The 25,515-nt window shown below is 64.4% G+C and overlaps 1 protein-coding gene across 13 annotated transcripts in view; it reads left to right on the top strand.

Annotated features, from left to right (window-relative positions):
* Nucleotides 1–25,515, top strand: part of ARAP1 (ArfGAP with RhoGAP domain, ankyrin repeat and PH domain 1) — a 44,160-nt gene that overhangs the window by 7,282 nt on the left and 11,363 nt on the right. For 8 of the 13 annotated variants that reach the window (XR_008747120.1, XR_008747119.1, XM_055803252.1 and 5 more), the window contains exons 2-20: nucleotides 2,565–3,347; nucleotides 9,920–10,068; nucleotides 11,721–11,791; nucleotides 12,775–12,926; nucleotides 13,682–13,846; nucleotides 17,058–17,127; nucleotides 17,420–17,540; nucleotides 17,671–17,876; nucleotides 18,317–18,423; nucleotides 18,521–18,720; nucleotides 18,867–18,952; nucleotides 20,231–20,413; nucleotides 21,432–21,606; nucleotides 23,342–23,476; nucleotides 23,740–23,875; nucleotides 24,334–24,436; nucleotides 24,525–24,720; nucleotides 25,022–25,067; nucleotides 25,305–25,468. Coding sequence is in view for 11 of the 13 variants with exons in the window: in XM_055803252.1 (XP_055659227.1) it covers nucleotides 2,644–3,347; nucleotides 9,920–10,068; nucleotides 11,721–11,791; nucleotides 12,775–12,926; nucleotides 13,682–13,846; nucleotides 17,058–17,127; nucleotides 17,420–17,540; nucleotides 17,671–17,876; nucleotides 18,317–18,423; nucleotides 18,521–18,720; nucleotides 18,867–18,952; nucleotides 20,231–20,413; nucleotides 21,432–21,606; nucleotides 23,342–23,476; nucleotides 23,740–23,875; nucleotides 24,334–24,436; nucleotides 24,525–24,720; nucleotides 25,022–25,067; nucleotides 25,305–25,468 (3,169 nt within the window). In the remaining 2 variants the exon portion in view is untranslated. Of the gene's footprint in view, nucleotides 1–2,564; nucleotides 3,348–5,180; nucleotides 5,266–9,919; nucleotides 10,069–11,361; nucleotides 11,475–11,720; nucleotides 11,792–12,774; nucleotides 12,927–13,681; nucleotides 13,847–17,057; nucleotides 17,128–17,419; nucleotides 17,541–17,670; nucleotides 17,877–18,316; nucleotides 18,424–18,520; nucleotides 18,721–18,866; nucleotides 18,953–20,230; nucleotides 20,414–21,431; nucleotides 21,607–23,341; nucleotides 23,477–23,739; nucleotides 23,876–24,333; nucleotides 24,437–24,524; nucleotides 24,721–25,021; nucleotides 25,068–25,304; nucleotides 25,469–25,515 lie in introns of those variants that run through there. The other 5 variants (XM_055803249.1, XM_055803251.1, XM_055803256.1 and 2 more) reach the window with 5 other exon arrangements.

The raw sequence follows: 25,515 nt of genomic DNA, 5'->3' as shown, positions 1-25,515 counted from the left end.
TCTGCTTCCCACTCACTGCCCAAGCCGAACTGGTGGTGCCACCGGTGCCACTGCTGCGCATGCCTCTCCTCCTGGCCAGGCTGCCCGCAGTGCAGGGGGGCTCATGTTGTGCCCACCCCCTGACATCCCAAATTCCTGGCTGCTGGAGGTGGGTTGGCTCCCCGCAGCTCTGATGGTCTCGGCACAGAGCTGAGGCTGCTGTCACCTGTGGCAATGGGTAATGCTCACAGTGACCCTTGCTGGGAGGGGTCACACGTGGGACCCCCCCACCGGTGCCACCGTGTTTCCCTTTGCTCCTCCACAGACAGTGCCTGGCCAGGGGGTGAGCCTGCCTGTGCAGGCAGCACCGGACATCCTGTGACTGCAATGTCACCCAGCGCCATCACTTGTCTATTTTTAATAATAGATGGGTTGGGGTTTTTTTTAGCTGTGGAGGTGGGAGAGGGGAAGGGCTGGTCTGCATGTGTGGGGATTTTATGCTGTTTCAGGGATTTTTATGCTGCTGGTTAGGATTACTGGGACTAGTGAGAAGGTCCTGGGTGCTGCAGGTTTCCCAGGTGCAGCCAGCACAGAACTGCAGGGGTCAGCTGGCCCCAGGGTCCCCATTGCTCCTTCCTCAGCCGGAGATGGCCGTGTGGCTTTTGCAGCCTGAAGCAAAGCCAAACTGTGCCAGGAGGTGCCAGGGAAGAGGCACCGCAGCCAGACCCCTGCGGCAACGCTGGGATGCCTGTGTCTGGAGGCATGGGGGCTGCCTGCTGAGACCCACGGCGGGGACCCTAGGGTGCCACGGGGTTCTGCTGAGCTGGGCTGTGCCCTGTTAGCACCGGGAAGAGGCTGAGCCCTTGCAGGCAGGCTCCGGGCCCGGAGCTGCCTGAGTCAGAGAAAATGTGACTCTGACGGGCAGATTTCATGGTCGGCCTATTTACAGCACCAGGAAATCCTCTGGCTCCTATTTAGCGGGTCTAAAAAAGCCTCTGGCAAACCAAAAATAAGATGTGTTCTGGGGTCACCGGCAGTGCCGCAAGGAGTGCAGCCCATGCGCTGGCATAGCTGGGGTCTGCCTCCTGGCCCGGGCTCCTGTGCCCACCCAGACAGCTGGGCTGCGGGGGGGGGGGGGGGGCTGTGGAAAGGTCAGGGGGTCCCGTACCTGCTGCTCGGTGAGATAAGTGGGCTCATCCCTGCTGGTGGCTATGGTGTGGCACCGGTGCCCTGCTGCCCTCCCAGAGTCCGCCAAGACCTGGCACACCGAGTGAGCCCCTGTGTCCCCCCTCCACCCAACCTCCAGGTGCCCCAAGGGTGCTTTGCCAGGTGGGTGCACTCCAGGGTGCTGTGCTGGAGCAATGCAGAGGGTTGCTGAGGACAGCTGGGGCTGCAAGGCCAGGCTGGGAGCCAGGGGTGATGCCATGGTGGGCACGTGGGCTGCGAGGAGGGGTTTGAGTTGGGGTCTCCAGCAGCAGCACCTTGTCACTGCTCAGACTGGGGACAGTGGGCAGCAAGGACCGTGTTTGCATGCAGTGATCAGGATCTGGCCCCTGTCCAAAAGCCCTGAGCTCACCCCCAAACCAGATTTAAGACCAACTGAGGACCAAGCAGGCTGCAAATCACTGCGAGTTTGTGATTGCTCTTGCTCTCTTGGGGCTTGAGGGGACAACATTTTGTGACCTGTGGGTTTGACTGGGCTGGGGACAGCCTGGGAGAGGGCCTGGGAGCTCCTCTCAGCGTCCCATTGCCATGTGAAGAGGCTTTGTCTGGCACCGGTGAGGTGCTGCCTCCCAGACACATCTGTCTGTCCACGTCTCTCCGTCTCTCCGCCCTGGCTTGCTCAGGCAGAGGCTGGGAGCAGGGAGGGCGGGGGGCTCTCGGGGTGGGGGTGGGGGCTGCCTGCCCATCTGCAGCAGTTCTGCAGATATTGATGCGTCACCTCCACTTCCCATCGATTAGACCATAATTGCCCCAGCATCCTCTGGCACTGCCACATGCACTCCTGTGCAGGGTCGGATCCCGAGGCTGATATAAACGGGGGCTGGAGCAGGGACCTGCATCTGGGGGAGCTGCCAGCAACTGCCCCCTGTCCCCAGAATCTGGCGTCACCCCCACCAGGTGCCTGGGACACCCCGCTGCCCCTCAGCACTGCCACCGCTATGTCCCAGTGGCTTCTGCTGCCTCCTCCTTGTTCTGGGGTCTGGCTGCGGGGGCTTCATGGCCAGCGTGGGACCCCCACCCTGCCCTGTCCCTCACCCCACATATCACTCCCCATGCATGGCGTGATGCTGTGGCTGGGGAGTGCGCCAGGGCCGCGGCTCTGGCGAGCCTCGATGGGGATGGCGTCTACACTTAGATGCCTAAACTGGGACCCTCCAGCATTCCTGGGTCCCTGCAGCCCCCCTCGGTTCAGGGGTCCAGGTGCCAGATCCTGCTGGGAGCACAGGGTGGTCAGAGGTGAGGAGCTGCTCTGAGAACCAGGCAGCTTCACTGGGAAACGTTTTGGGACCCTGGGCTGTGGCTGGTGCGTGGTTTAGGACCAAGCCTGACCCCAGGCTCATCCCTGTTGTCTCCATCCCCAGGTCCTGATGCTGTCCTGAGCCTCGCCGGACGCAGGGGATGCACTGAGCGGTTTGAGGTCTCTGCGGCCGGGGCCCTGCCATGGAGGAGGGGGGGTCTCTGCTGGTGGCCACCTGGCTGGCTGCCCTCCACCTGGACCAGTATGTGGAGAGCTTCCAGCAGAGCGAGCTGTGGACAGTGTGGGACTGCCGGGCACTGACAGACGAGGCTCTCACCCACCTTGGCGTGGTGCTGCCTGGCCATCGCCGCCGCATTCTCCTGGGACTGCAGAAAGCCTTTGCTGAGGTGACCCCGCCAGCTGGGACCCCCCAGCCCCCCGCCAGGAAACCTGTGCCCATGAAACGCCACATCTTTCGCCTGAGCTCCGTGACAGTGCCAGGGCAGCTGGAGCAGCCGGAGCAGCCGGAGCAGCCAGAATCCCGGTGCCCGGCGGTGCCTGGTGGGTCCCCACTATTGGAGCCGGAGGGGGCTGTGAGCTTCGCCCAGCTGCCCCCACCCATCCCACCCAGGGTGGGTTGCCGCCCCCCCCTCAAATTCTCCCCTTCGCTAACGGGTGGCAGCCCCAAGCCCCCGCCCCCGCCCCCCAGCCACCCCCCAGCCCCGAAGGTGCCCTCGCCACCGCCAGCCCTCACCAAGAAGCCCCTGACCGAAAGCAGGGTGAGACCCCCCCTGCCACCGCTGCCAGCCAAGCGTCACCAGCTGGAAGCCAAATGCCAGTCTCTGCAGGCCCCCCCGCCGCCTGCCCGCCCGCCTGTGCTGCCCCCCAGAGCCATGTCCCACAGGAGGTAAGGGGGCTGCAGGGGGGCTGAGTCTGGGGGTGCTCTGAGGCAGTGGGGTCCCCCGGGATGTGGAGGCTGCTGTGATGGGGGTGGGATCCTTGGGTGGGTGCAAGTGGGGATGGCAGGGGTTGCCTGGGGGTACCTACATCCTCCCATCCCATTTTCTGGGGTCCTCCCCCAGCTCCAGCACATCTTCTAGGGGTATCCACACCCCGCTATCACCCCCAGCCGATTTCCTGGGGTCCCCCCACAGACCCAGCACACCTCCTGGGGATACCCCCAGGCTCCCCCAGCCCCAGCACATCTCCTTGGGGGTACCCCCAGCCCCCCCAGCCTCAGCAGTTCTCCTGGGGTTCCACCACACCCAGCTCCAGAACATCCCCTGGGGGTACCTCCAGCCCCCAGTCCCCAGCACATCTCCTGGGGGGCCCCAGCAGGGTGGGGAGGTGACGGGAGGAGCTGTGGCTGCTGGTGTCCGGGCCAGCGGTGCCCTCTAGTGTCACGCTGTCCTGGTGGCGGGGTGCCCCAGCGACACCCCAGCTTTGTCCCCATCCTCTTTCCGGGCGTGGGGGGGGGGGGGGGGGGAGGCAGCGTGAGGGGGGGGCACATCCTGGCCGTAGGTTCCCTGGGTGCCAGGCGCTGCGGCGTCTCGATGCGGCTCCCGGGGGGGCCGATATATTTATTTTGTTGTTGGGTGGGTGCGGCCACCCGGTCACCCCAGCCTGGCTTGTGCTGGGCCCTGCGCGCCCCCCCCGCGGAGGCCCGGGGAGCCCACCACACGCCGTGGGATCGGGCAGCGAGCTGCCGGGGGGGGAGGGGCAGGGGGACCGGGAGCAGGTGGCTGCTGTGGCCGGATGACACGAGAGCAAGCTGGGGTTTGGTGAGAGCAGTGCTCGCAGTCCTCCCTTCACATCATGTGTGTCCCCCCTGTGCCCCCCCGCCCTCCGGCCGAGCCGCAGCACCTCCCTGTAAGCGCAGCATTTGCTGCACCAAGGCCAGGCTGGTTTTGCTGCAGCTGCCAGAGCATCCCCCTCCCCCACACCGTGCCATGGCTGCTGCACCCCAAAATCCTGCAGAGCCGAGGGGGAGGAGGGTTCTGGCAATCGGGGGGAGAACGGCGCCGCTGGGTGCAAGCATCTCCTGGGGTGAAGGGGGTGATGTGGTGGCTGCACCTGGGATGCTGAGCGGGGCTGCATGGCCTCCCTGGGGGGTGATGCTGCGGTTGCCCCCGGGCGTGCACCCCCCAGGATCCCACCAAGGATCGTGCTGCTTGAGCTGGGGGGACCCCAGGTGGTCCCCGAGGGGAGGCAGAGCCCTGCTCCCGGGGCAGGGGGGTGTTTTCCCCATCACTGCACCACCTGGGGGTGGTGGTGCTGGATGTGACCCCCTGCCCCGAGGGGTATGGGATGGGAATGGGGGGGCTGGTGGATGTACCTCCCAGGCTGCCTGTGTTTCTGTCCCAGCTGCGGAACCCCTGTTCTTGCCTGGGTGAGGTGGGCAGAGGTGCCCCCCCCGACCCGTGCTTTGCCCCCCACCTGGCGCCGATGCAGCCAGGGAGCAGGAGCTGAGGAGGGGGCTCGGGCAGCTGGCGGGGCGGGGGGGGGGGGCACCCATCCGCGGGGGCTCCGGGATCCGGCTCACCACTGAAGCCGTCCTTGTCCCAGCAGCCCCGGGGACTGTCCCCGTCGCTGCATTTCTGGACCGAGGTGGTCAAAATCCCCCCCGAGCCACTCTTCACCCTGCCCCGGCACTGGACCGGTGCGGCCATGCGGCGCCGCGGCCGGCTCAGGAAGTTTTGCTCGTGGGCGAGCAGGGGCAGGAAGTGCTCGGGGTGACGAGCTCCGCTCCCCGCGGGCATCACCTCGCCGGCCACCCCCCGCGCTGCCGCATCCCACCCTGCCGGGGTCCCCGGCTGCCTGCCCAGGTAGGGCTGTCACCGCTGCCCCCGCGCTGGCTGCAGCGCGTGTGCGGGACGCGGCGGACGGGGCTGCCGGGGGTTTGGCACGGGAAACGAGCGCTGCCCGCCGCGACGTGCGTGCCGGGCCTCCTCGCGCTCGGCCGGCTGCCGCCTGCCCCTGCCCGCGCCCGGGGCCGCTGGGTCCGGCAGGGCTTGGGTCGGTAGCGCAGGGCTGTGGGTCACCAGCTGCGCTGGCACGGCACGGCACGGCACGGCACGGCACGGTGGCTTTGCTGGGGCAGAAGTGGCTGGCAGGCCAGCTGCCGGCGGCACTGGCTTCCGCGGAGAGGAAAAGCTGTGGCATCACCACACTTTCCGTGTGCCACCACGGTGGGCGGCTGGGACCCCCCCTGCGCCAGCGCACCCAGCCAGCGTTCCCTTCCTCTGCTTCTCGCTTTGCTTGCTTTGTTTCCCTTTGCCTGGGGAGCCGTTCCCCCCCAACCCCCCGCAGGAGCTGAGCAGCCGGGCTGGCCGCCTCCTCCCAGCCCCGGTGGGTAGCTTGGGTTGGGGGGCGAGGGAGAGTGGGAGCTGCTCGGGCTCCCTCAGGAGCAGCTGGGCCAGGAGGCACCTTGCCAGAGGGTTCTGCAGATGCTGAAAGTTTGGGTGGCTCAAACAGCAGCTGGATCATGGTGTGAGCATCACTGGACCCCCGGGGCCTGTGGGCAGCAGCAGGGAGCAGGCGGTGCCCAGTCCCGGCGTGGCACCGGGGAGGCACTGCTCCCTCCTGCCCTGCTGGGCGAGCTCTGGGGCTGGGATTCACTGCCGGAGCTGCCCCGGGGGTTTCAGTGGTGGCACAGCCATGCCCACCAGCTGTGGGGTCTGCACATGTCCCCCTTGAGCCGCATGCCAGGGCGAGTGGACACCTGGCCTGGCTCAAGCTGGCGGTGATGTGCCCAGCGTTGGAGGGGACGGGGACGTATCCTCGGGGTGCTGGCAGCTGAGGGTCCATCAGGCCCCGCTGTGGCTCCCCAGGGCCTCTGTGGTGACACCACAGCTACGCCCCCTGGCTGAGCCCCCCGTCTGAGACCCACAGACTGTGCCGGAGCGGGGCTGCCCATGGGGCCCCCGCGCTCTCAGTGCACTGATGCATGTGTGGCGTATACATTACACGTATAAATGATGCATAAATATACCTTAGAATACTTGTGACAGTACTGAGTAACTGCAGTGGCTGTATACAGCAGCTCTGTGTGTGTATATATATGTATATATAGGTTTCTATACCTTGCCACTACAGTAGATCTGTATGTGCCAGCACTTGATTACTGTTGTGGATCTATACAGTAGGGTGTGGATAAATTGATGAATTACTCCAGTGCAGGTACATACTTGGTTCCTATAGAGATGTGTACAGCAGGGAATGTATGGGCTGGAGCTTGGTTCCTTTACAGGATGTATATAGCAGGGGATGTCTAGGCTGGTGGTTGGTTCCTATGGAGGATGTGTATGGCAGGAGATGTATAGGCTGGTGCTTGGTTCCCATAGAGGATGTGTACAGCAGGAGATGTATAGGCCGTGCTTCATTCCTATCGAGGATGTATATGGCAGGGTATAGCCCTGTGCTGGGGCTCGGTGAGGGGTGCGTGCACAGGCAGCGCGTTGGTTTGGGGCCAGAGCCTGGCCAGGGCCAGCGATGGAGGAGGTGCCGTGGTGCAGGAGAGCCAGCGCAGACAAGGGGTGCATTCAGGCGGATGCAGGCAGGCGTGAGTCACCCCGTGGCGGCTGTTCGGTGCAGGCTCAGGCACCGGCCAGCCCCGATGCCGGCTCTGCGTGCCCAGTGGCACGTGCCAGTGAGCTCCAGGAGCCACCTGTGCTGTGGCTCCTTGGGTTCCCCTGGGGACCATGGGGTGTCCAGCCTGAGTGACTTCAGTCCCGCTGGCTGGGAGTGGTGGAGCCCACAGCCCCAGGGGAGTTGCTGCCCACCCCAAAACACCATCCCCTGCCCTGATGGTTTGGGACCTGCCCCAGGCTGCCTGTGGTTGGGGAGCATGGAGGTCCCTGGGCATGTGGAAGATGCTGCTGGGCTGCTCAGGGACCTAAAGCAGTGGGGTGATGATTGCCCACGTCTGCGGTGATGCTTGCCCATGTCTGGATGGTGCTTGCCCACGCTGGAGGTGATACTTGCTGCATCCAGGCTAACGCTGGAGCATCCCTGCCCGTGCAGGCAGCAAGCAGCCCCAGGCAGGGTGAGGGACCCGGCAGTGCCATCGGCCTCTGCCATGGCACTGCCTGGCATTTCTGGGATGATGCCACCCCACCTGTATCCCCTTGCTTCCTGCTGCACCGCCGTGGTCCCCACAGAGCAGCCCCCCAAGCAGCTGGGCTGGGGTGTAGAAGGGCAGTGAGTGATGTCCAAGAAGGTGATGGCAAAAGGCTCCTTCTCTGTGTTTGGCCAGGGCTGAGCACAACCTGGTGAGCTCAGGGAGGTGGTGGTGGCCCTGGCAGAGGTTTGGCTTTGGGGTGCTGTTGCCTGTGGGACATCAGCCCCTGACCCCCCCAGCTGTGTGGTTGCTGGTGTGGAGGGGGACAGCAGATAAGGCGCTGGTTGGCACTTCTGTAATGGCAGATATTGCACCAGCATGACCCTGCCCGGAGCGGGATTGGCATTGTTTGGGCACAGCTGCACAGGGTTTTTTGGGGGTGTGGGGAGTGATGTGGCACCCCCGCTACCCCACGTGGGGGCACATGAGGCCCGAGGATGGTCCAGTAGCAGGGGATGACCTGGAGAGCGGGCAGAGAATGGGAGAGGGTGTTTTAGGAACTGGGGTGTTATCTGCACCTGGGTGCTGCAGTTGCCTGTCCTGCCGGCCCAGAGCTGGGGGGGTGGGGTGGGCTGGGCAGCACTGGGGCAGGGGCACAAACAAGTTTTCTCCCAAACACTCCTGAGATGTCTCCAGAGAGGAGACAGAGTTTGTCCTTGGGCAGCATGCCATGCCTGCAGAGAACGGGACAGCCAGGTGCTCATCATCTCGCGGTTGGCCTTGGGGCTTGTGCTGCACACCCCCCGGTCCCGGGGGTGGGGGAGCAAATGCCATCCTGGGTGCTAGTGTGGATACAGACCCATGTGGGCTCTTGCTGGGGGCTCTGTGGCTTGTGCACTGTCACCCCCTCGTCCCTGGGTCCCTGCACCTGTGGGTGCCAGCCCCCGGCCCCAGCAGCCTCTTGCCTGGTGGTGCTGAGAGCGATGCTGCTGCCCTGGGCTGCAGGGACAGCTCGATGCCTGCCTCTCCTGCCCACGCTCCCCTGCCCGCACTCCCCTGCCGTCCCTGCCAGCATTCCCTAATGTATGGATGGTTGTGGTTGGTTCCCATGGAAATGGCTGCTGAGAAATGAGGTCAGCCTGACCCAGAGGAGAGCCAGCACTTGTCCTCCCCTGCTCCATGCAGGCAGCCGAGGGAGAAGTTTCCTCTCGGCAGCTCGCCCTGAGCTCCGGGAAGGCTGTCGTGCACTGGCCGTGGGGCTGGGGGTCACCGGGGACAGGGACAGGGATGGCCGTCCCCAGGGCTGGCTGGGTGCTGGTGGCAGCCTTGGTGGTGCTGAGCTTTCCGCAGCGTGGCCGTGGGGCGATACTGTCAGCTGCGCCGGGGTTTGGTGCTTGGTGGGATTGGTCCTGCACCGGCTGCTCCGGCTGGGGTTGCAATGGGAGGTGGCAGGGCCAGGGATGGGGATGGTGGCTTCGGTGCCAGCGTGCATGTCCCCTGGGGTTTGCCCACCCGACTGTGGGGCTGCGAGGGGTTCGGGGTGGGAGTGGGCTCTCTGCCTGCCTCCCCTGCCTTCCCCCTGGCCTCGGGGCTGGTCTATCAGGTGCCTCGTATTTTTAAACCCTGAAGAAACTTCCTTTTAATTTCCTGCCTTTCAAAATGCCATCGCTCCAGAGGTTTCCATTTATTGCCCATCTGCCTGCAATTGTCAGGAAGGCAGGAGCAGCTGAGCCTGGATGCCCAGGGATCTTCAGGCAGGAGAGCAGCCCCCCGGGGGTCCCTCTCCTCCCTTGGCCAAGATTTTGGGTCTGGGGGCATGGTGTGCTGCTCACTGACCCAGGAGAAGCCCCAAAATCCATTTCCAGGGGGCTTCTTGCTGCCTCAGCAGCTGGCCTGCATCTCCCGTGCCCACCCCACCGCTGGGACCCTGGTAGGCTCCCTGGGACCCCCGGTCCCACTGGGGGACCCTGTGGCCAGCTGCAAACCAGCTGAGGAGGCGGCACCGCCGTTGTTTAGGTTGGAGGAGAAAAAACCCAACAACCTGATCCAGGATGTGGGCTTCAAGGCTGTAGGCGGCTTCTGGTGTCCTGGAGAGCCAGACAAGGAACCTGAGCCGTGGCAGCCGCGACAGGGAAGTGAGGCTGGAAGCCAGGAAATATTTTCAGGCTAGAAAAGCATTGGTATAACCAAAAGCAAGCTGAAGTCTTTGCCGTGGGAAGCTGTCAGGAATTGATCTGGGGGCTCGGCTCTGCTGGGGTTTGGGGTATTTGATCCCTTTGGGGGGGAGTAAAGCTGGTGCTGGGGGTCCTCTTGCACTCTGGGACCCCCTGCTGATGGCGGCGGGTGCATCGGGGTTTGGAAGGCAGGGCAGGGGAGGTCTGGGGCCAGTGTAAGGCAGCACTTGCTCCTCTCTCCTGCAGCAGCCCTGCCAAAGAGGAGGTCCCCGTCCCTGACAGAGCAGCCAGTGTCCCCCCGTCCCCACCAGCCCTCCTTCCCCGCACGAAGCCACCGGCCCCGCTGCTGCCGGAGCTGCCCTCCAAGGCCAACCTCCCCTTCGTGCCGGAGTTTGGTGAGTATGAGGGGGGCTGAGCCTGAGCCTGTCCCAAATCTTCCCCAGGAGCGCTGTGCCATGGATCCCCCCTTCCTCCATCCCCTCCTTTGCCTTCTGGGCTGGGGATTTTCAGGGGGTACAAGATCTGGGCTGGGGGTTTGGATGCACCCTCTCTTGGGGGAGAGCAAAGGGTTTCACAGGCTCTGAAAGCAACCGCGCCAATTCACAGAGGAAGGATAAACCCGGCGGGGAGTTGTTAAATGCATGTGCGTTAGGGTGTCCCTGAGCCGCAGCTGGAGGGGGCTGGAGGGTGCTGGGGGATCACGGCAGGAGCAGGATGCAGCTCTCAGCTCTGGTGCTGGGACCCCCAGCTCCCTGCCGAGCTTTCGTCAGCTCTTTGCGCCCACCAGCCTCCTCCTCGGGGGGTCACCAGGGCTTGACCAGCTGCAGGGAGGGCTGCTGAGGTGGGGACCCCCGAGGAGGGTTCCAGGGCATTGCCTCGGGTGCAGCCCTGGTTGGGAGCAGCTGCTGCTCTGTAACAGCAAACCCTCAGCTTTATCTGCTCCTTTATTTAATTGTGTTAATCCAGCTTGACTAGCTCTGCTGAAAGGAAAAGGAAGGGCAGGGCTCTGCGAGGTGCTGGGTTCCCGCCCCGGGTTATGCATGGCCAGCAGCCATGCGGGAAGTGGCACTTGGTTTAACTGGGAGCTGGGGTGTGTTTCAAAAGCTAGGAGAAGCCATCGACAGGGAGGTTATTCTGTTGCGGGGTGTGGGGAGGAAAGCTGCTCCTGCTCCGTGCCCTGATGGATCGGCTGGTCCTCTGCACCAACAGCCAACGAGCTCTAGGTGCTGCAAGGTCTGCAGGGGGGGGGAATCCCTTGTGTCCCCACCTACCTGCACCCCTCATCCTCACGAAGCCTGGGAGCATCCTTGCCCTGCTGCCAGCACTGGGGCTCCCTGCACTGAAACAGCATCCTCTGGATGAGGATTTTGGGGAGAAATCTGGTCTGGGTTACCTCAGGGTTTGGAAGAGGGTGTCTGCAAAGGACAAGCTGTCTGGGGTCACTTGTCCCTGCAGGATGGGTGCTTGCTGGCCAGGATTTCTTCTGCCATGGGTGCTGGGCAAGGAGGAACCATCTCCTTTCTCCTGTCCTTCTCCAGGATCTTATTTCCCATGCATGCGCAGGCTGAGAGCCGCTTGCTTCTCCTGTCTCTCTGACAGCTGATAAGGAATGGAGGGGGAGGGAGGGAAATCCACCCTGAAAAACAAGCTGTAGGAAAAGCCCCAGGGATCCCCCCAGCAGCAGGAGCTCCTGGGCAGAGGCATGAGATCCTGGATGAAGCTGTGGTGCCGGGGCTGGTGGCACCCAAGTCCCCTCCCGGCGGTGCCAGGAGGGTCGTGATGGTGCTGGGAGCTGCCACAGGTGGGACTTTGCCCTTCCCTGCTCTTCTCCAAACTCCTTGATAAACCCCCTGTTGTCTCACCGACAGAGCACTTGTTTGCCAAGGGTAGTGTGAAGGGGAAACGAGCTGTGCCAGCACCCTCTGTGCTGGGCTCCAGCGCTGGCATGTCCCCAGGCAGGCAGGGACAGGCAAAAGGGTGGCAGGGGGTGGCAGGACCCCTCGCTCCACTCCAGTTGATTCCCAGCATCTTCCCTCTGCTTTTACAGATGATTCAGACTACGAGGACTCCACCTGGGAGGAGGAATTAGCCGGACCTGCTGGGGACATGGCCGACAAGGTTGGTCCCACCATGGGGCTTGGTGGTGGGCAGGAGCAAGTGGGGTGACTGTCCCCGAGGTGCTGGCCTTGGGCTGCTTCGGAGATACCCGTTAGGGTTGGAGGAGCAGGTCTGCAGTGGTTGGAGAGGAGGTTCTGCCTCGCTGAGCACCCACCGGGTCTCCCACGGGGGCTGCAACCCTCCCCCCGGGCAGCAGCGCCAGGGTCCTGGGGGACCAACACCGCCCGTGCAGCCTCTCTGCAAACTTGCATGCACAGAGTGCGTGCTAGTGGACATCTGCAGCACTGCACCCTGAATTCAGTCCCTGGATCAGCGATTTGTATCTGCTCCGGGCTCCCAAGGCCGGCCTGGGATGGGTCTGGGTGGATTTGAGGGGTTGCAGCAGCCAGAGAGACCCCTGAGTGCCCGGAGCCCCCCATCCGCCTTTGTGTGGGAGCAGGCTGATGGGGAGAGATGCTGCCGTGGCTGCCTCTAACCCCGACCCCGCTATCCTCTGCCCAGGGGGCTGCAGTGTGGGGCGAGGGCTTGCAGATAAACAGCCGTGGCAGCTGCTGGCAGAGGGTCCCCTCTGTCTGGTCCTGCCTGGCCACTCTTCACCCCCCACTTGCAGCTCCCGACACCCCCACAACAGGTCCCAGCTGCATGTCTGCCCGCCCCTGCCCAGCGAGGGGGAAATGCAGAATTTCTTAGCAAGCACAGACATTTTTGGTTGCTATAAATAACCAGCCTGGCACTCAGCTCCTCCCTATGGCTGCGCTTCCATCCTGCTGTGGGTGGGAGCATGCCCCTTCTTCCCTGGGGCCAGCCGTGCCCAGGCACCTCCGCACCGTGTGCATCTGCAGAGCTGGGAAGCCCAGGCAGTGACTTGGCATCTCACCCCCTCTGTCTTGGGCTGTCCCTTGCCCATCCCTCATGGCGCAGGCAAGCAGGGAGCGGGGGTCAGCCAGGGGACTCTTCCGTGAGCTGCTTATTTTGGGCAGCAGGGGAGGGTGGCGCAGGGATGCCCGTGTCAGCCATGGCTGGTACCACAGGAGGATGCTGAGCCCGTAACAGGGCGGCCACGCTCCCAGCGCGTCAACAGCCTCTTCAGCGAGGACGAGCTCATCGAGGACTACTACAATGCTCCCCCTGCCAAGTAGGAACTCGTCTGCCTTGTGTGTGTGTGTGTGTGGGGGGAGCGGTAGGAACGCTTATGCACAGGCACATGTGGGCCTGCACAGGCAGGGAATCTGAGCGCCTGCACATGGGCAGGGGTTGTCTCTGCGTGCGTGCACAGCTGGGGATGCTTGTGCAGCGGGAGTGTGTGCACACATGTGTGGACGGGGTGCAAGTGGCCTTGGGGAGTTGCTTGTGTGTGCATGCGTACACATATGCATGTGTGTGCATGCACAGTTGGTGATACGGTGCATGCACGTGTGTGTGCCAGGGGATGCTTGTGCATGGCAGAGCGCCTGTGCCCAGGGGTGTGTGTGTGTATACAGGTCAGGGCTTTGCATGTCTGCACAGCTTCACGGGTCGTGTGCATGTGTCGTGTGGGAGAGCACGCGTGTGCATGCACGAGAAGAGAGCAAGCCTGCATGTCTCTGGGTTTGGGGCTGTGGCCCTGGGGGTGCCCCTGTTGCCCCTTCCCAGGGCTGGGATTCGGGTCTCTGCTGTCCCAGGAGCTGGAGGACGTGCCGGGACACCCGCCAAGGGGACTGCCACCAGGGTCCCTGCTTGCAAGCAGCTGGCACTTGCTTTGCCTGTGCCTCGGGCAAGGGCAAGAGGAGGCTGAAGCATGCAGCAGGGCCATGCCCGCCCCCCCCCCCCCCCCCCCCCCCCCCCCCCGCCTGCCAGCCCCCCTTGGGAACCGCCAGCTCTTAACCCCCTCCCTCGACTCCTCATCCCCAGCGGTGGCAGCGTCTGGAGTGACAACAGCCCCAGCCCGCACCCGCCTGCACCCACGTTCTCCAGCAGCAGCCCCGGCACGCTGAGCGACAGCATGGAGGGCACCGCCACTGCCCAGCTCTCGCCCACCATCAAAGCAGGGTGGCTGGACAAGAACCCGCCGCAGGGGTGAGTGATGTGCCGAGGGGGGTGGGGCGCAGACCCCCTCCCAGTGCCTTGGGGCGTGGAGATTTCCCCTCTTTTCCCCACCTGTAATTTCTGCTGATGGGGGCTGTAATTTTGCTTTGCTGAATAGCCACCCTAAGGGGTTCCTTCTGCTCCTTCCTAACCCCTGATTTACGTAAAAATACTCAGTTTTGGTGAAAGAGCCTTTCTCAGAGTGGGTGCCACCAGCAGTTGCACTGAGCTGGCTGTGGAGGATGAGGAGGGAAGGCTGCAGCTCAAACTTTCCCCCAGCCCCATGCCTGGGCTTGCTGGGAAATGAGCTGCCTTTGCTCTGGGGAAGCGCTGAAATAGCAGCGATCCCAAAAAAGCAGCTGGCAAGGGAGAAGTGGGGTGTTTGGGCTGGCTTCCTACCGACAGCGCTGCTAGCGGCTCGCGCGTTCGGTGTTTGCCGTGTTTGCCACGGGAGCAGGCGCTGGTGGCAGAGCCTGCGGGATGCCAGCCCCAGCCCCGGCGTGTCACAGCCCTGGCCCTGGCTGCTCACGGTGCAGAGCACCCGCCTGCAGAGTGCCCGCTTGCATAGTTGAACTATGGGGGTTGCTGGGTGCGTGCCTGTATGCTGGAGGGTGAGCGAGCCCAGTGGGCACAGGGAGCCCAGGGAGCGCAGGGAGCCCAGTGGGCACAGGGAGCCCAGGGAGCCCAGGGAGCGCAGTGAGCCCAGTGGGCACAGGGAGCCCAGGGAGCCCAGGGAGCCCAGGGAGCGCAGGGAGCCCAGTGGGCACAGGGAGCCCAGGGAGCCCAGGGAGCGCAGGGAGCCCAGTGGGCACAGGGAGCCCAGGGAGCGCAGTGAGCCCAGTGGGCACAGGGAGCCCAGGGAGCCCAGGGAGCGCAGGGAGCCCAGTGGGCACAGGGAGCCCAGGGAGCGCAGTGAGCCCAGTGGGCACAGGGAGCGCAGGGAGCCCAGGGAGCCCAGGGAGCCCAGTGGGCACAGGGAGCCCAGGGAGCGCAGGGAGCCCAGGGAGCCCAGGGAGCGCAGGGAGCCCAGTGGGCACAGGGAGCCCAGGGAGCCCAGGGAGCGCAGTGAGCCCAGTGGGCACAGGGAGCGCAGGGAGCCCAGGGAGCCCAGGGAGCGCAGGGAGCCCAGTGGGCACAGGGAGCGCAGGGAGCCCAGGGAGCGCAGGGAGCCCAGTGGGCACAGGGAGCCCAGGGAGCGCAGGGAGCCCAGGGAGCCCAGGGAGCGCAGTGAGCCCAGTGGGCACAGGGAGCGCAGGGAGCCCAGGGAGCCCAGGGAGCCCAGGGAGCGCAGGGAGCCCAGTGGGCACAGGGAGCCCAGGGAGCCCAGGGAGCGCAGGGAGCCCAGTGGGCACAGGGAGCCCAGGGAGCGCAGGGAGCCCAGGGAGCCCAGGGAGCGCAGGGAGCCCAGTGGGCACAGTGAGCCCAGGGAGCGCAGTGAGCCCAGGGAGCGCAGTGAGCCCAGTGGGCACAGCGAGCCCAGGGAGCACTGTGGGCACAGCAAGACCAGGGGGCACACTGGTGGTGTCAGTGCACCCAGCTGCAGACTGCCTGCTTGCAGAAGTAAAACTATGGGGGTTGCTGGGTATGTGTCTGTGTCCTCAAGGGCGAGTGAGCAACAGGGACCTCAGTGAGCCCAGTAGGCACAGCAAGCACAATGAGCACAAGTAGCCCAGGGAGCCTGGCAAGCTCAATGGGCATAGCAAGCCCAGCAAGTGCAGCAAGCACACCATGCACAGCAAGCCCAGCAAGTACACCGTGCACAGCAAGCACACCGTGCACAGCGAGCCCAGCAAGTACACCATGCACAGTGAGCCCAGTGAGCATAGCAAGCTCAGGGAGGCCAGCGACCCCAGGGAGCTCACTTGCCCCCATCCTGGCTCAAAGAGCCCCCACACCAGCTGGGAGGCAAAAATCAAGAGGCAGACATGAAGGATATTTGGGGACTGCTTAATCTGAGCTATGAGGAAGCCGCGAGGCTGCAGTCCTGCCGAGGAGGAAGCTCCAGCTGTTTGCAGCCTGGCTGCTGGGGAAGTGAGAGCAGCTGGAAGGTCCCTGGGAAGCTGGGGAAGCTGCTCCAGCAGCCGCTTGGTGGGGAGCCGGAGCCTGGGGAAAGCAACAGAAGGAAAACCAGAAACCCTGGCCCCTCAGCATCTAAAAGTGGCAGAGCTGGGGGGTCTCTGCACCCCGTGGGACAGGGGCAAGCTCCTGACGAGGAGCAGGGGAGCCTGTGGCAGAGCCCAGTGGTTTCAGTCCCTGTGGCTGTCACTGGTTATGTAAAGGCCGAGCGCTGGGGTCACGTGCGGCGATGGCGAAATCCTTCCCGAGCAAACAAGCCCTTAAACAACAGCTGTTGGGACTGGGGGCTGGCGCAGCAGTGGGGGGGACCCTGGGGGTGCAGCGCTGGGGCAGGGGGCTGCATCGCAGGGCTTGCCAGAGCCTGTGGGAGCTGCTGGTGGGAAGTGGCTTGGTTTCTCCTGCAAGCCCCGACGCCAGGGTGGATGGGCTGCAGGGTTTAATGCCTGTGCTGGCTGGCCAGCCTGTGTGCTGGGCTGGGGGGGGCACAAGGGTCCCTAGTGGGCTCCACTCCAGCCCCGGGGTCCTCCCTCTCTGCTGTATCCCCATCCTGATAGAGATGCCTGGCTGCTCCTTCTGCCACGCAAGAGCCCTGGGTGCCACCGGCCCTGCCTGGAATGTGTCCCCTGGATTGAACCCTGCCCGGCTTGTAGGTCTGGAGCAGTAACTGCAAACAGGGGTTGGGGGAGGGGGCTTTTAGGGGCAACCCTCATTCTCAGCTCCATCTTTTAATTGGCATGAAGTCCCCAGCGCTGTCCCCAACAGTGGCAGAAGGGCTGGGGGCATGGCGCAGAATCGAGGGCTAGGGATACGGCACAGGATCGATGGCGAGGTGGCCCCGGGCTTTTGGCAACTGGGGCGTGAAGGCACAAGCGGAGTTGCCCCGAGTTCAAGGGCACACGGTACAGCCTGGCACAGCACAGCCCCTGCCGCAGGGCTGGGGCCAGCAAGGGGTGAGTGGGGAGGGGGCTGCTCCAGCCAGGGGGGGCTCGTACCACCTTTCCTGCAGCCCAGCCCCCTCGGGAGCAGCACCAGCCTCGGGTGGGCTGCAGCACTCTCTGCCTGCCCCACATGGGGTGCAGCTGGGTCACCCCATCCCCTCCAGTGGGTCCCTCCGGTCCCTTCCCAGGTCCTACATTTACCAGAGGCGCTGGGTGAAGCTCGATGCTGACTACCTCCGCTATTTTGACAGTGAAAAAGTGAGTGGGGAAGAAGGATTTGGGGGCTCGGGGGAGGAGGTGGTGGAGGAGCTGCCCCAGTGGGGTCACAGCCCACCAGGTGTCCTGGCTGTGAAACGTGGCCGTGCCAAGGGGCAGCATCCCAGGGAGCAGCAATGGACGGGTGCTGGGGTGATGCTGGCGCCAGGGTGGGATGCTCGGAGCTTCCTAGACACGGATGCTCTCAGCATCATGAGCCTGGGACAGTGCCCATCCCATCTGCCCGAGGCCATGGTGATGAGCAATGTGTCTCTCCCCTCCTGCCCTGCCCCAGGACCCCTACTCTAAGAGGTTCATCCCCGTCTCCTCCATCTCCCGCATCACCAGCATCGGGGACCAGAAATTTGAGGTCATCACCAACAACCGCAACTTTGTGTTTCGGGCCGAGAGCGATGGTGAGCGATAGGGGTTCTTGCTCCTTGGGTGGCCTCAGGCTGCTCCCCCTCCCCTGGCCCAAGGGATGAGTCCTGGAGGCTCCTGGCCCTGGGGCTGACCCTGACCCATCTCCCCGCTCTGACCCCACAGCGGACCGTAACGAGTGGATACGGACCCTGCAGCAGATTGTGGAGGAGTGGAAGAGCAAAGCTCTGGAGAGGACGTCAATATCCCTGACCATCAACGGTGCCACCGACCTGGTCGACAAGAGCGGCTTCCTGGAGCTGCGGGGGTTTAAGCACAAGCTGTTCGTGGTGGTGGCTGGGGACAAAGTTTTCCTCTACAAGAATGCAGAGGTGGGTTGCTGGGTGGGGGGGCTGTGGCACCACAGGGGACCCCAATGCCATCTTGAGGGGCACCTCTCTGCATCCACCACCTGAGCAGAGTGGCAGCGAGCCGGGGCACCCCAGGGCTTCCACCCAGCAAACGGGGACAGCTCAGACCCTGCAGGCTGGTGACCCCAGGGCTGCAGCTGCCCTCCCTGCTGGCTCTGAGCCTTGGGGTCCCCAGAAGCATTGAACCCCAGAGCCCACAGGGCTCTGTGCACCCCCGGGGCTGGGAGGTGGGCAGGGCAGGGGCATGGGCACCCCAGCCACCAGCACTGGTGTGATGTGAGGGCAGCAGTGCGGGCAGCTCCGACACCAGCTCCTGCAGGCAGTGCATCATCCGTGTGTGTCTGGGTATGTCCCCTCGGGAAGGGTCCCCCACCGCCCTCATTCACCCCACCACCCACCAGGACTATCGCCTGGGCATTGGCATCACCTACATTGAGATGAACTTGGGGAATGTCAAGGAGGTGGACCGCCGGGGTTTCGATCTGACAACGCCCTACAGGATTTTCAGGTGAGCTAAGCAAGGGGAGGGGGTGCTGGCAGTGCACACACACCACCCCCCCACACCTCCCAGCTGTGCTGTCCCTCACCTTCATCCCTGCTGGCAGCTTCTCTGCTGACTCGGACCAGGAGAAGGAGGAGTGGGTGGAAGCCATGCAGCAGTCCATCTCTGAGGCGCTCTCCAACTCAGAGGTGGCAGAGAGGATCTGGGTGGTGGAATCCAACCGCTTCTGCGCTGACTGTGGCTCGCCCAAGCCCGACTGGGCTTCCATCAACCTCTGTGTTGTCATCTGCAAGAGATGTGCAGGTACCTGCATCCTGGGTCAGGGGGCAAGAACAAGCCGTGCGTCCCCTGCCCTGTGTGGGGATGCAGGGCAGTGAAGTGTGGGGGCACCTGGTGGCTTAGCCTCTCCCACCTCAAAGCTGCTCCCTAATGTCTCGTCCCGCTGGCAGGGGAGCACCGGGGCTTGGGCCCTGGCATCACCAAGGTCCGGAGCCTGAAGATGGATAGAAAAGTGTGGACGGAGGAGCTGATTGAGGTATTGCTGCAGACAGACCCCAAAAACCCTTTTGAGGGGAGGTACCCCATCCCCTCCCCATGGTGGCCCTGCTGACTACGAGCTTGGGACTGCAGGAGCACAGCAGGGTTTTTCCAGCCTGACCTGCTGCGATGTGGCTTGGTTGGGGATAGGACCCCCGGCAGCCCCCCTGCCATCCCGTCCCTGGGGTCTGTGGCCAGCCGACACTCCCCTGGGCACCCCGGCGAGTATGAGTGGCACTTGTGTGCCACAGCCAGTGTCTGCGTGTCCGTGGGGATGTGGCTGCGGAGCTCTGGGGCCAAGCGTCAGAGCAAACCCCGAAGCGGTGCAGCCGGAGGAACGCATCCAGCGCGGGGGGGGGGGGGCGGTACGGGGGGAGCTGGGATTTGTTACCAGACCCAACCCGGCCGCCGTTTCCAGCCAGCAGACCCTGGCTGGCCCCGCTCTTCCCAGCCATGCCGGTCGGATCCTGCATTCCTGCTTGGCGTCCCACCCGCGCAACCCCCGCCTCCGGCATCGCCTGCTCCCTGAGCCCCCAAACGCTTCCAGCTGCTGCCTGCGGCTGCTCGCCTTCCCCTCCCCTCTCCGGGAATGCTGCCCTAAACCCTGCCGGGCTGGCCACCATCCCCTGGCCCCCCGCCCGCCCCAGCCCCTCCCTGACCCCCGGCCCGGCTTGTATCCATGCCACCCTCGGGGTGTGCTGGCAGAGCACCCCACGGGCTTGCTGAGGCGATGTGGGGCTCCCTGCGATAGGGCTAAACCTCTTACTGGCGGGCTGAGCATCGCTCAGTGCCCGGCAGCAGGATGGCAAAGGGCCATGGAAAGCTTTAAACCCGCCCCACGGATGCTGAGCATCCCCCCTCCCTCGCCTGCAGCTGGCTGCTGCTTTCCAGATGTGATTTTCCGGGGCTGGAAGGGGGGGTCGGTGGCTGTGGGGTCTGCCAGATGCCGGGGCTGAGCCGCGACGTGTGCCTGGGCAGGGAGCAGCCCTGCATGCCTGCAGTGGGTGGGTGCTCCTGCACCCTGCCCACCCGTGGTCCCCACTGCCCCTCCACCACCCAACATCCCCCGCCATGCTCTGCCTTCGCCCCGCTGCTCTCCCGAGCAGCAGTAATGCAGTGGCTTTGGGCTGTGAACGTCCCTGTAAGCACAGCTACTGCCATGCTCACCCCCCCACCCCCCCCAAACCCCTGGGGACTCCCCGCAAAGCCTGCTCCATGCCCAGCCACGCTCCGTCCCTGGCAGCACCATCATGCCAGCCTCTCCTTGTCCCCGCAGCTTTTCCACCAGATCGGCAACGCTGTGGCCAACCAGTTCTGGGCCGCCAACGTGCCCCCCAGTGAGGCCATCACCCCCACCAGCAGCAGCCAGGAGAGGAGGCACTTCCTCATTGCCAAATACCGGGAGGGCAAGTACCGCCGCTACCACCCGCTCTTCGGCAACCAGGAGGAGCTCAACAGGGTCAGTGGCCCCCGGGGCTGGGCACTGTCTCTGGGGTCCCACCTGCGTGCTAAGTGGTGCTGAGCTGGGGTCCTGAGGTTGTTTCGAGGGACAAGGTCTCTGCCCGAGCAGGCTGTCCAGCCTCATGTGTGGGGCTAGATGATTTCCCACCCTCCCTCCCTGCCTGCACCCCTGGGGTATCGCCACCCCTCCCCCCCATTACACACCCTGTGTCCCCACTTGCACCCCGAGCCGAAGCCTGGGGTCTCCAGGAAGGACAAGCTGGCTGCAGGGACAGGGTGACATCTCTGGGACGGGGCACAGCCAGCTTCATTTCCAGGCGTGCGAGCCCGGTCTGAGGCAGGTCCGAGCCAGACATCCCCAGGGTTCATCTCCCCCTGGCTTGGAAATGGCGCTGGGGTCCGGCACTGAGCTGGAGCCGGGTTCATGGGGGGCTGATGCCCTGGCTGCAGCAGCTCGAAGCCCCTCCTGCTCCCCAGAGCACCCTACAGTGCCAGGGGCAGAGATGCCCGGCCAGCACCCCCCATCCCTGACCAGGGCACCCAGTCCCGGCGCTGGGCAGGGGGCCAGGCCATGGCTTCTGCACAACTGGCACCAGGAACCCATCATGGTGCTCCGGCCGCCGGCCCTCCAGCTCTGTCCTCCGCCAGGCCTCGGCTGCCCATGGTGCTGCCGTGTTTGCACAAGAGCTGGGGGCACACGGGGGGCCCGGGCGGCCGTGGAATTCGCATGTGGGCTTGTTTGTTTTCCTACTCCAGCTAGCCCGTCCCACCCCGCTGCGTATGACTTCACCCCCGGCTCCTTAAGGGAGGGATTCACCGCCTGCTCCAAACTTTTTCTCCCAGTTTGAGCCTCCTTTGTCCTGCTCAGGCGGCTGGGAGGAGGCGGGGGTCCGGCTGCTCGCCGCGCTCCCACCCGGCTTTTTTTTTGCTGGGGTGGCTCCTTACTGGGGGTCTCCTCCTCCTCCTCCTTGGGAGCCTTCAGCCTCACCCGCCGCCCTCCCGGCTCTGCCCCACAGGCTCTGTGCGCCGCCGTCACCACCAGTGACCTGGCAGAGACTCAAGCTCTGCTCTTCTGCGGGGCGGCGGTGAACTGTGCCACCGGGGACCCCCAGTGCCCCACGCCCCTGGCCCTGGCCGAGAAGAGCGGGCAGAGGCTGCAGATGGAGTTCCTGCTCCACAATAAAACCTCAGGTAAGGGCTGACCCCTTGAAATCCCCATGGGCTTAAACCCACCGCCGGCATTCCCGGAGCTGGGGAGGAGAGCTGCTGGGGTGTCCCGGGGGACACAAGCATGTTTTGAGGCGGTGCCGGCTCCGTATCCTGCCCAGCAGCTTCCTGGCACGGGGCTCGCCGGCTGCCTGGTGCTGCTGGGGTCTGCACAGCCTGGGGGAGGGAAGAGAAGCTTTGGTAGCTCCCACACCCATGGGACAGGGTTGGGTGGGGGCTAGGGTGGGGGGCTTCATCGCAGCTGGGGACACAGGTCCAGAGCCCTGCCGGGGATGCAGGCTGGTGCTCCGGGCACTGGGAAGAACAGCTCTCCTGCAGCGTCCTGGCCCACTGCGGGCATCCCCAGCAGCCTCAGGAGATGCGCCCCAGCCATCCAGGCAGCCCCCACCTCCAGCATCCCCACCAGGGCTGGGGAGGGATGGTCTGACCCTGGTACCCCTCTCTCCCACTCCGCTAAATGTGCCCACCCCCCCCCCGGAGCCCCGCTCTGGGTGGGTTGAAGGCTCCCATGGGACTGATCCGCACCCTGACATGGGGTGAACCTCCAGCTCTGGAAAGCTGGGGCAGCCGGGATGGAGGTGTGCCGGGGCTGGCTGTAGCCGGCCATAGCCGTCACCTCCCTCGCTGCCTCGGCAGCCAAGTCCGTCCTGCGGAAGCTGGAGTTTGCCCAGGGCTGGAGCTGGCCCTGCCCTTCCAGGCATGTCAGCACAAAAGGGGTCTGGGAGAGCGGCGAGGCCTCCCGGCCGCCCCGGTGAGCCAGAGAAACCCAAATCCCTGCTCAGGGCCAGCTCTGGCAGGCACCTCCGGAATGCTGGGATCGCTGGGGTCACTGGGCCCAGCGCTGTGTGTGGAGCAGGGCTGGGCTGGCGGAGCAGGGCTTGGCATCCTCCTGGGTTGCCCCATCTCTAGAGCTCCGGGCAGCCCCGCCGTCTGACCTGGGGGTGCTTTAGGGGTGTCCCTGCACCCCATATCTGCCTGCTCCCTGGAGGAAATGGAGGATGCCTCTTGCTGGCAGGCAAGGTGGGGAAACTGAGCCAGGGGTGTTGTGCCTGTGGTCACCTGGGGAGGCTGTGGCAGAGCCCTGGGCTGTTATTTTGGCTTCAGGATGATGATGCTTTGCCCTTCTCCTCCTGCAGAGTAGTGGGGACCCAGGACAGCCTTGGGGGCAATCTTGCCCGTTGCGGAAGTCCCGACCCCACCTTCTCATAATGTCCTCATCCCAGCTCAGTGCTGGTCTGCAGGGGTGATGTGGGATGCGGGATGCAAGATGTGGGATGCAGGATACCCTCCTGGCAGATAGGCCTGACCCTGCTGACACCCAGGCAGCCCCAGATTTGGTGGCCGGAGATGCTCCTTGCACCCCAGCCATGCTGTGGTGAGGGCTCATGGTGCAGCCAGTGGGATGCTTTTGGGCTCCTTCTTCTTGTGCTGACATGAGGGACACCTGGCTGCCTCAGGGGTCTGCAGGGGGTGGGATGTTGCTGGTGACAGCACTGTGGGCCCCATCCAGCTGGCCATGTCACATCAGCAAAACACCCGGGGGATGACATGGAGGTTGCGATCCACTGTTACTGTGTCCCTGACCCAGTGGAGCCATGCTGCATCCTGCTGTGTCTCTCCCCTGCCCCGGGTCTGGGGAGGTTCTGCAGGGGGATGCAGTCCCCAAGACCCCCATGACAGGCTGTCTCCCTGTTTGCAGAGATGCCACGCCTGGAGGTGGGGGGCAGTGAGGAGAAGCCCTACTCCGTGCCCCTGCCCTCTGTCACCCACAATGGCTTCCTCTACAAGACCCCCTCAATGGCCAAGCCTGTCAGCGAGCGGAAGGGCCTGGAAGGTATGTGGGGGCCTGTGGGGCAGGGAAATAGGGGCACAGGTAGTGCTGGGGAAGCTGACGGGGGGGATTGCCCCATTCCCTGCTCCCCCAGGCATTGAAAAGGCACCAGAGAGGTGCAGCATCACCTGTTCAGCCTGGTCTGAGGGTGGTTTGCAGTGGGTGGGCATCCAGTGGGAGCTGCAGGGCCACCCAAGCTGGGCTGAGGGTGATGTTGGGCTGGCTGGAGCATGTGGGGCTGCCCAGCACCATCCTGTGCCACACAGAGTTCAGCCGGCGGTGGTGCACGCTGCAGGATGGCATCCTCAGCTACTATGAGAACGACCGCAACGCCGTGCCCAATGGCGAGATCAAGGTGGAGGAGATTGTGTGCCTGGTGAACAACTCACCCCACACCCACGGGTAAGGCTGTACCCCATGTGCTGCCCCACAGCACCCTGACATCCCCTCTGCTCCTGCAGGGCTGGCTGGGGCTGCAGCATCGCTCACAGTGGTGGCACGAGTGGGCTGCTGGCCCCAACCCCACTGTTGGCCCCTATGGCACTTGGGGCATGCCTGACCCAGCTGTCTTTGCAAAGAGTCTTTGCAGCCCCTTTGCAGCCCTTTTGCAACTCCCTCGCAGCCTCTTTGCAACCCCTTTGCAGCCCCTGTGCTGCTCATTGGAGTGTGCATGACAGCATGGGGATGCCTGAGGGCCTGGAGATGTGGTGAGGGGATCCCAAAGGGGGACAGCTGTCAGCAGAGCTGATGGCAGAGGTGCAGCAGGATGCTCTCACCCCTGGCATGCAGCCCCTGGCACCCCAGCAGCTCCATCCCACTACCCGTGGGCGTCCAGGCTCCCCTTTCCCTCCCTCCCACAGGATTGAGAGCACGTTCGAGGTCTACATCGAGACAGAGAGGCTCTACCTCTTTGGTCTGGAGAGTCCAGACTCCGCTCGGGAATGGCTCAAGTCCATTGCCAAGGTAGGGTGGGGTGGGCTGTGGGTGGCCATGGGTGCCAGAGGGAGCTGGGTGCCGCGGCACTGACAGATCCCTCTTCTCCCTGGCTCAGTCCTTCGTCCATCCCCGTGCCGAGGAACTGCTGGCTCTCGACTTTGAGCGCATCGGCCGACTGCACTATAAGGGTGGCCTCAACCTGGAGCGAGCCAAGGAGGGCTGGTTCGCCCTGGCTGGCTCCGTGCTCCATGTCTGCTTCGAGGACAGCGAGCGGCAGGAGCCACTCCAGCTGCGCAAGCTGCAGGAGCTCTGTGCGTTCCCCTGCCCCCTCGTGGGATCCCCCCCTTGTAGTGTCCCCCCAGTCCCGCTCTGAGCACCTGGGTCACCCCCAGCTTTTGTTGAGAGGCTGTTAGATGCTGCTCTGAGGGAGCTTGGTGTCCCTCCACTGAGTGGAATGCTCTTCCTCCTCTCCATCCTCTTCCCCATCCCTGGAAAGTCACTGCTTGCCCCATTTGGGCTGGAGCTGGACCTGTTGGCATAGCCCCTCATGGTGCATGGGGCTGGGGCACCCCACATTCCCATGGGTGATGGGCTCTCTGCCTTCCCTTCCAGCCATCCAGGGAGACAACGAGGTGCTGGTGCTGGTGGAGAGGCGGAGGTAAGAGCACACGCCGAGGTGTGTGTGTTAGACCCCACCAGCAAAATATCCCCCTCTGCCTAAGCCCCTCCTTGTTCTGGGGTGCCTTTGCCCTCCCCACCATGACTGGGGACCCCCAGAAAAGAGCTGGGACCATCCCCAGGCCCCCAGGGCCAGCCCTCCTGAGGGTCCTGGCTGTGCAGTGGGGTTTGGGAGCAGGGGCAGCTGCCGCCCCGCTGAAGCTGGGCTTGCCGGCAGGACTCTGTACATCCAGGGGGAGAGGAAGCTGGATTTCCTGGGCTGGGTCCATGCCATCCAGAAGGCTGCGGGCAGCTCGGGGGACACCTTGTCAGAGCAGCAGCTGACGGAGTTGGACGTCCCGCTGCTGGTGGACCGCTGCATCGACTATATCACACAGTGTGGTACGTGCCATCGCTCAGTGATGGATGCTGGCGGAGGGGACCAGAGC

Source organism: Falco peregrinus, chromosome 4, assembly GCF_023634155.1.
Source record: "Falco peregrinus isolate bFalPer1 chromosome 4, bFalPer1.pri, whole genome shotgun sequence".
Taxonomy (NCBI): Eukaryota; Metazoa; Chordata; class Aves; order Falconiformes; family Falconidae; genus Falco; species Falco peregrinus.
Note: the sequence above shows the minus strand (reverse complement) of the source record. Positions and strands in the feature narration are given on the sequence as shown.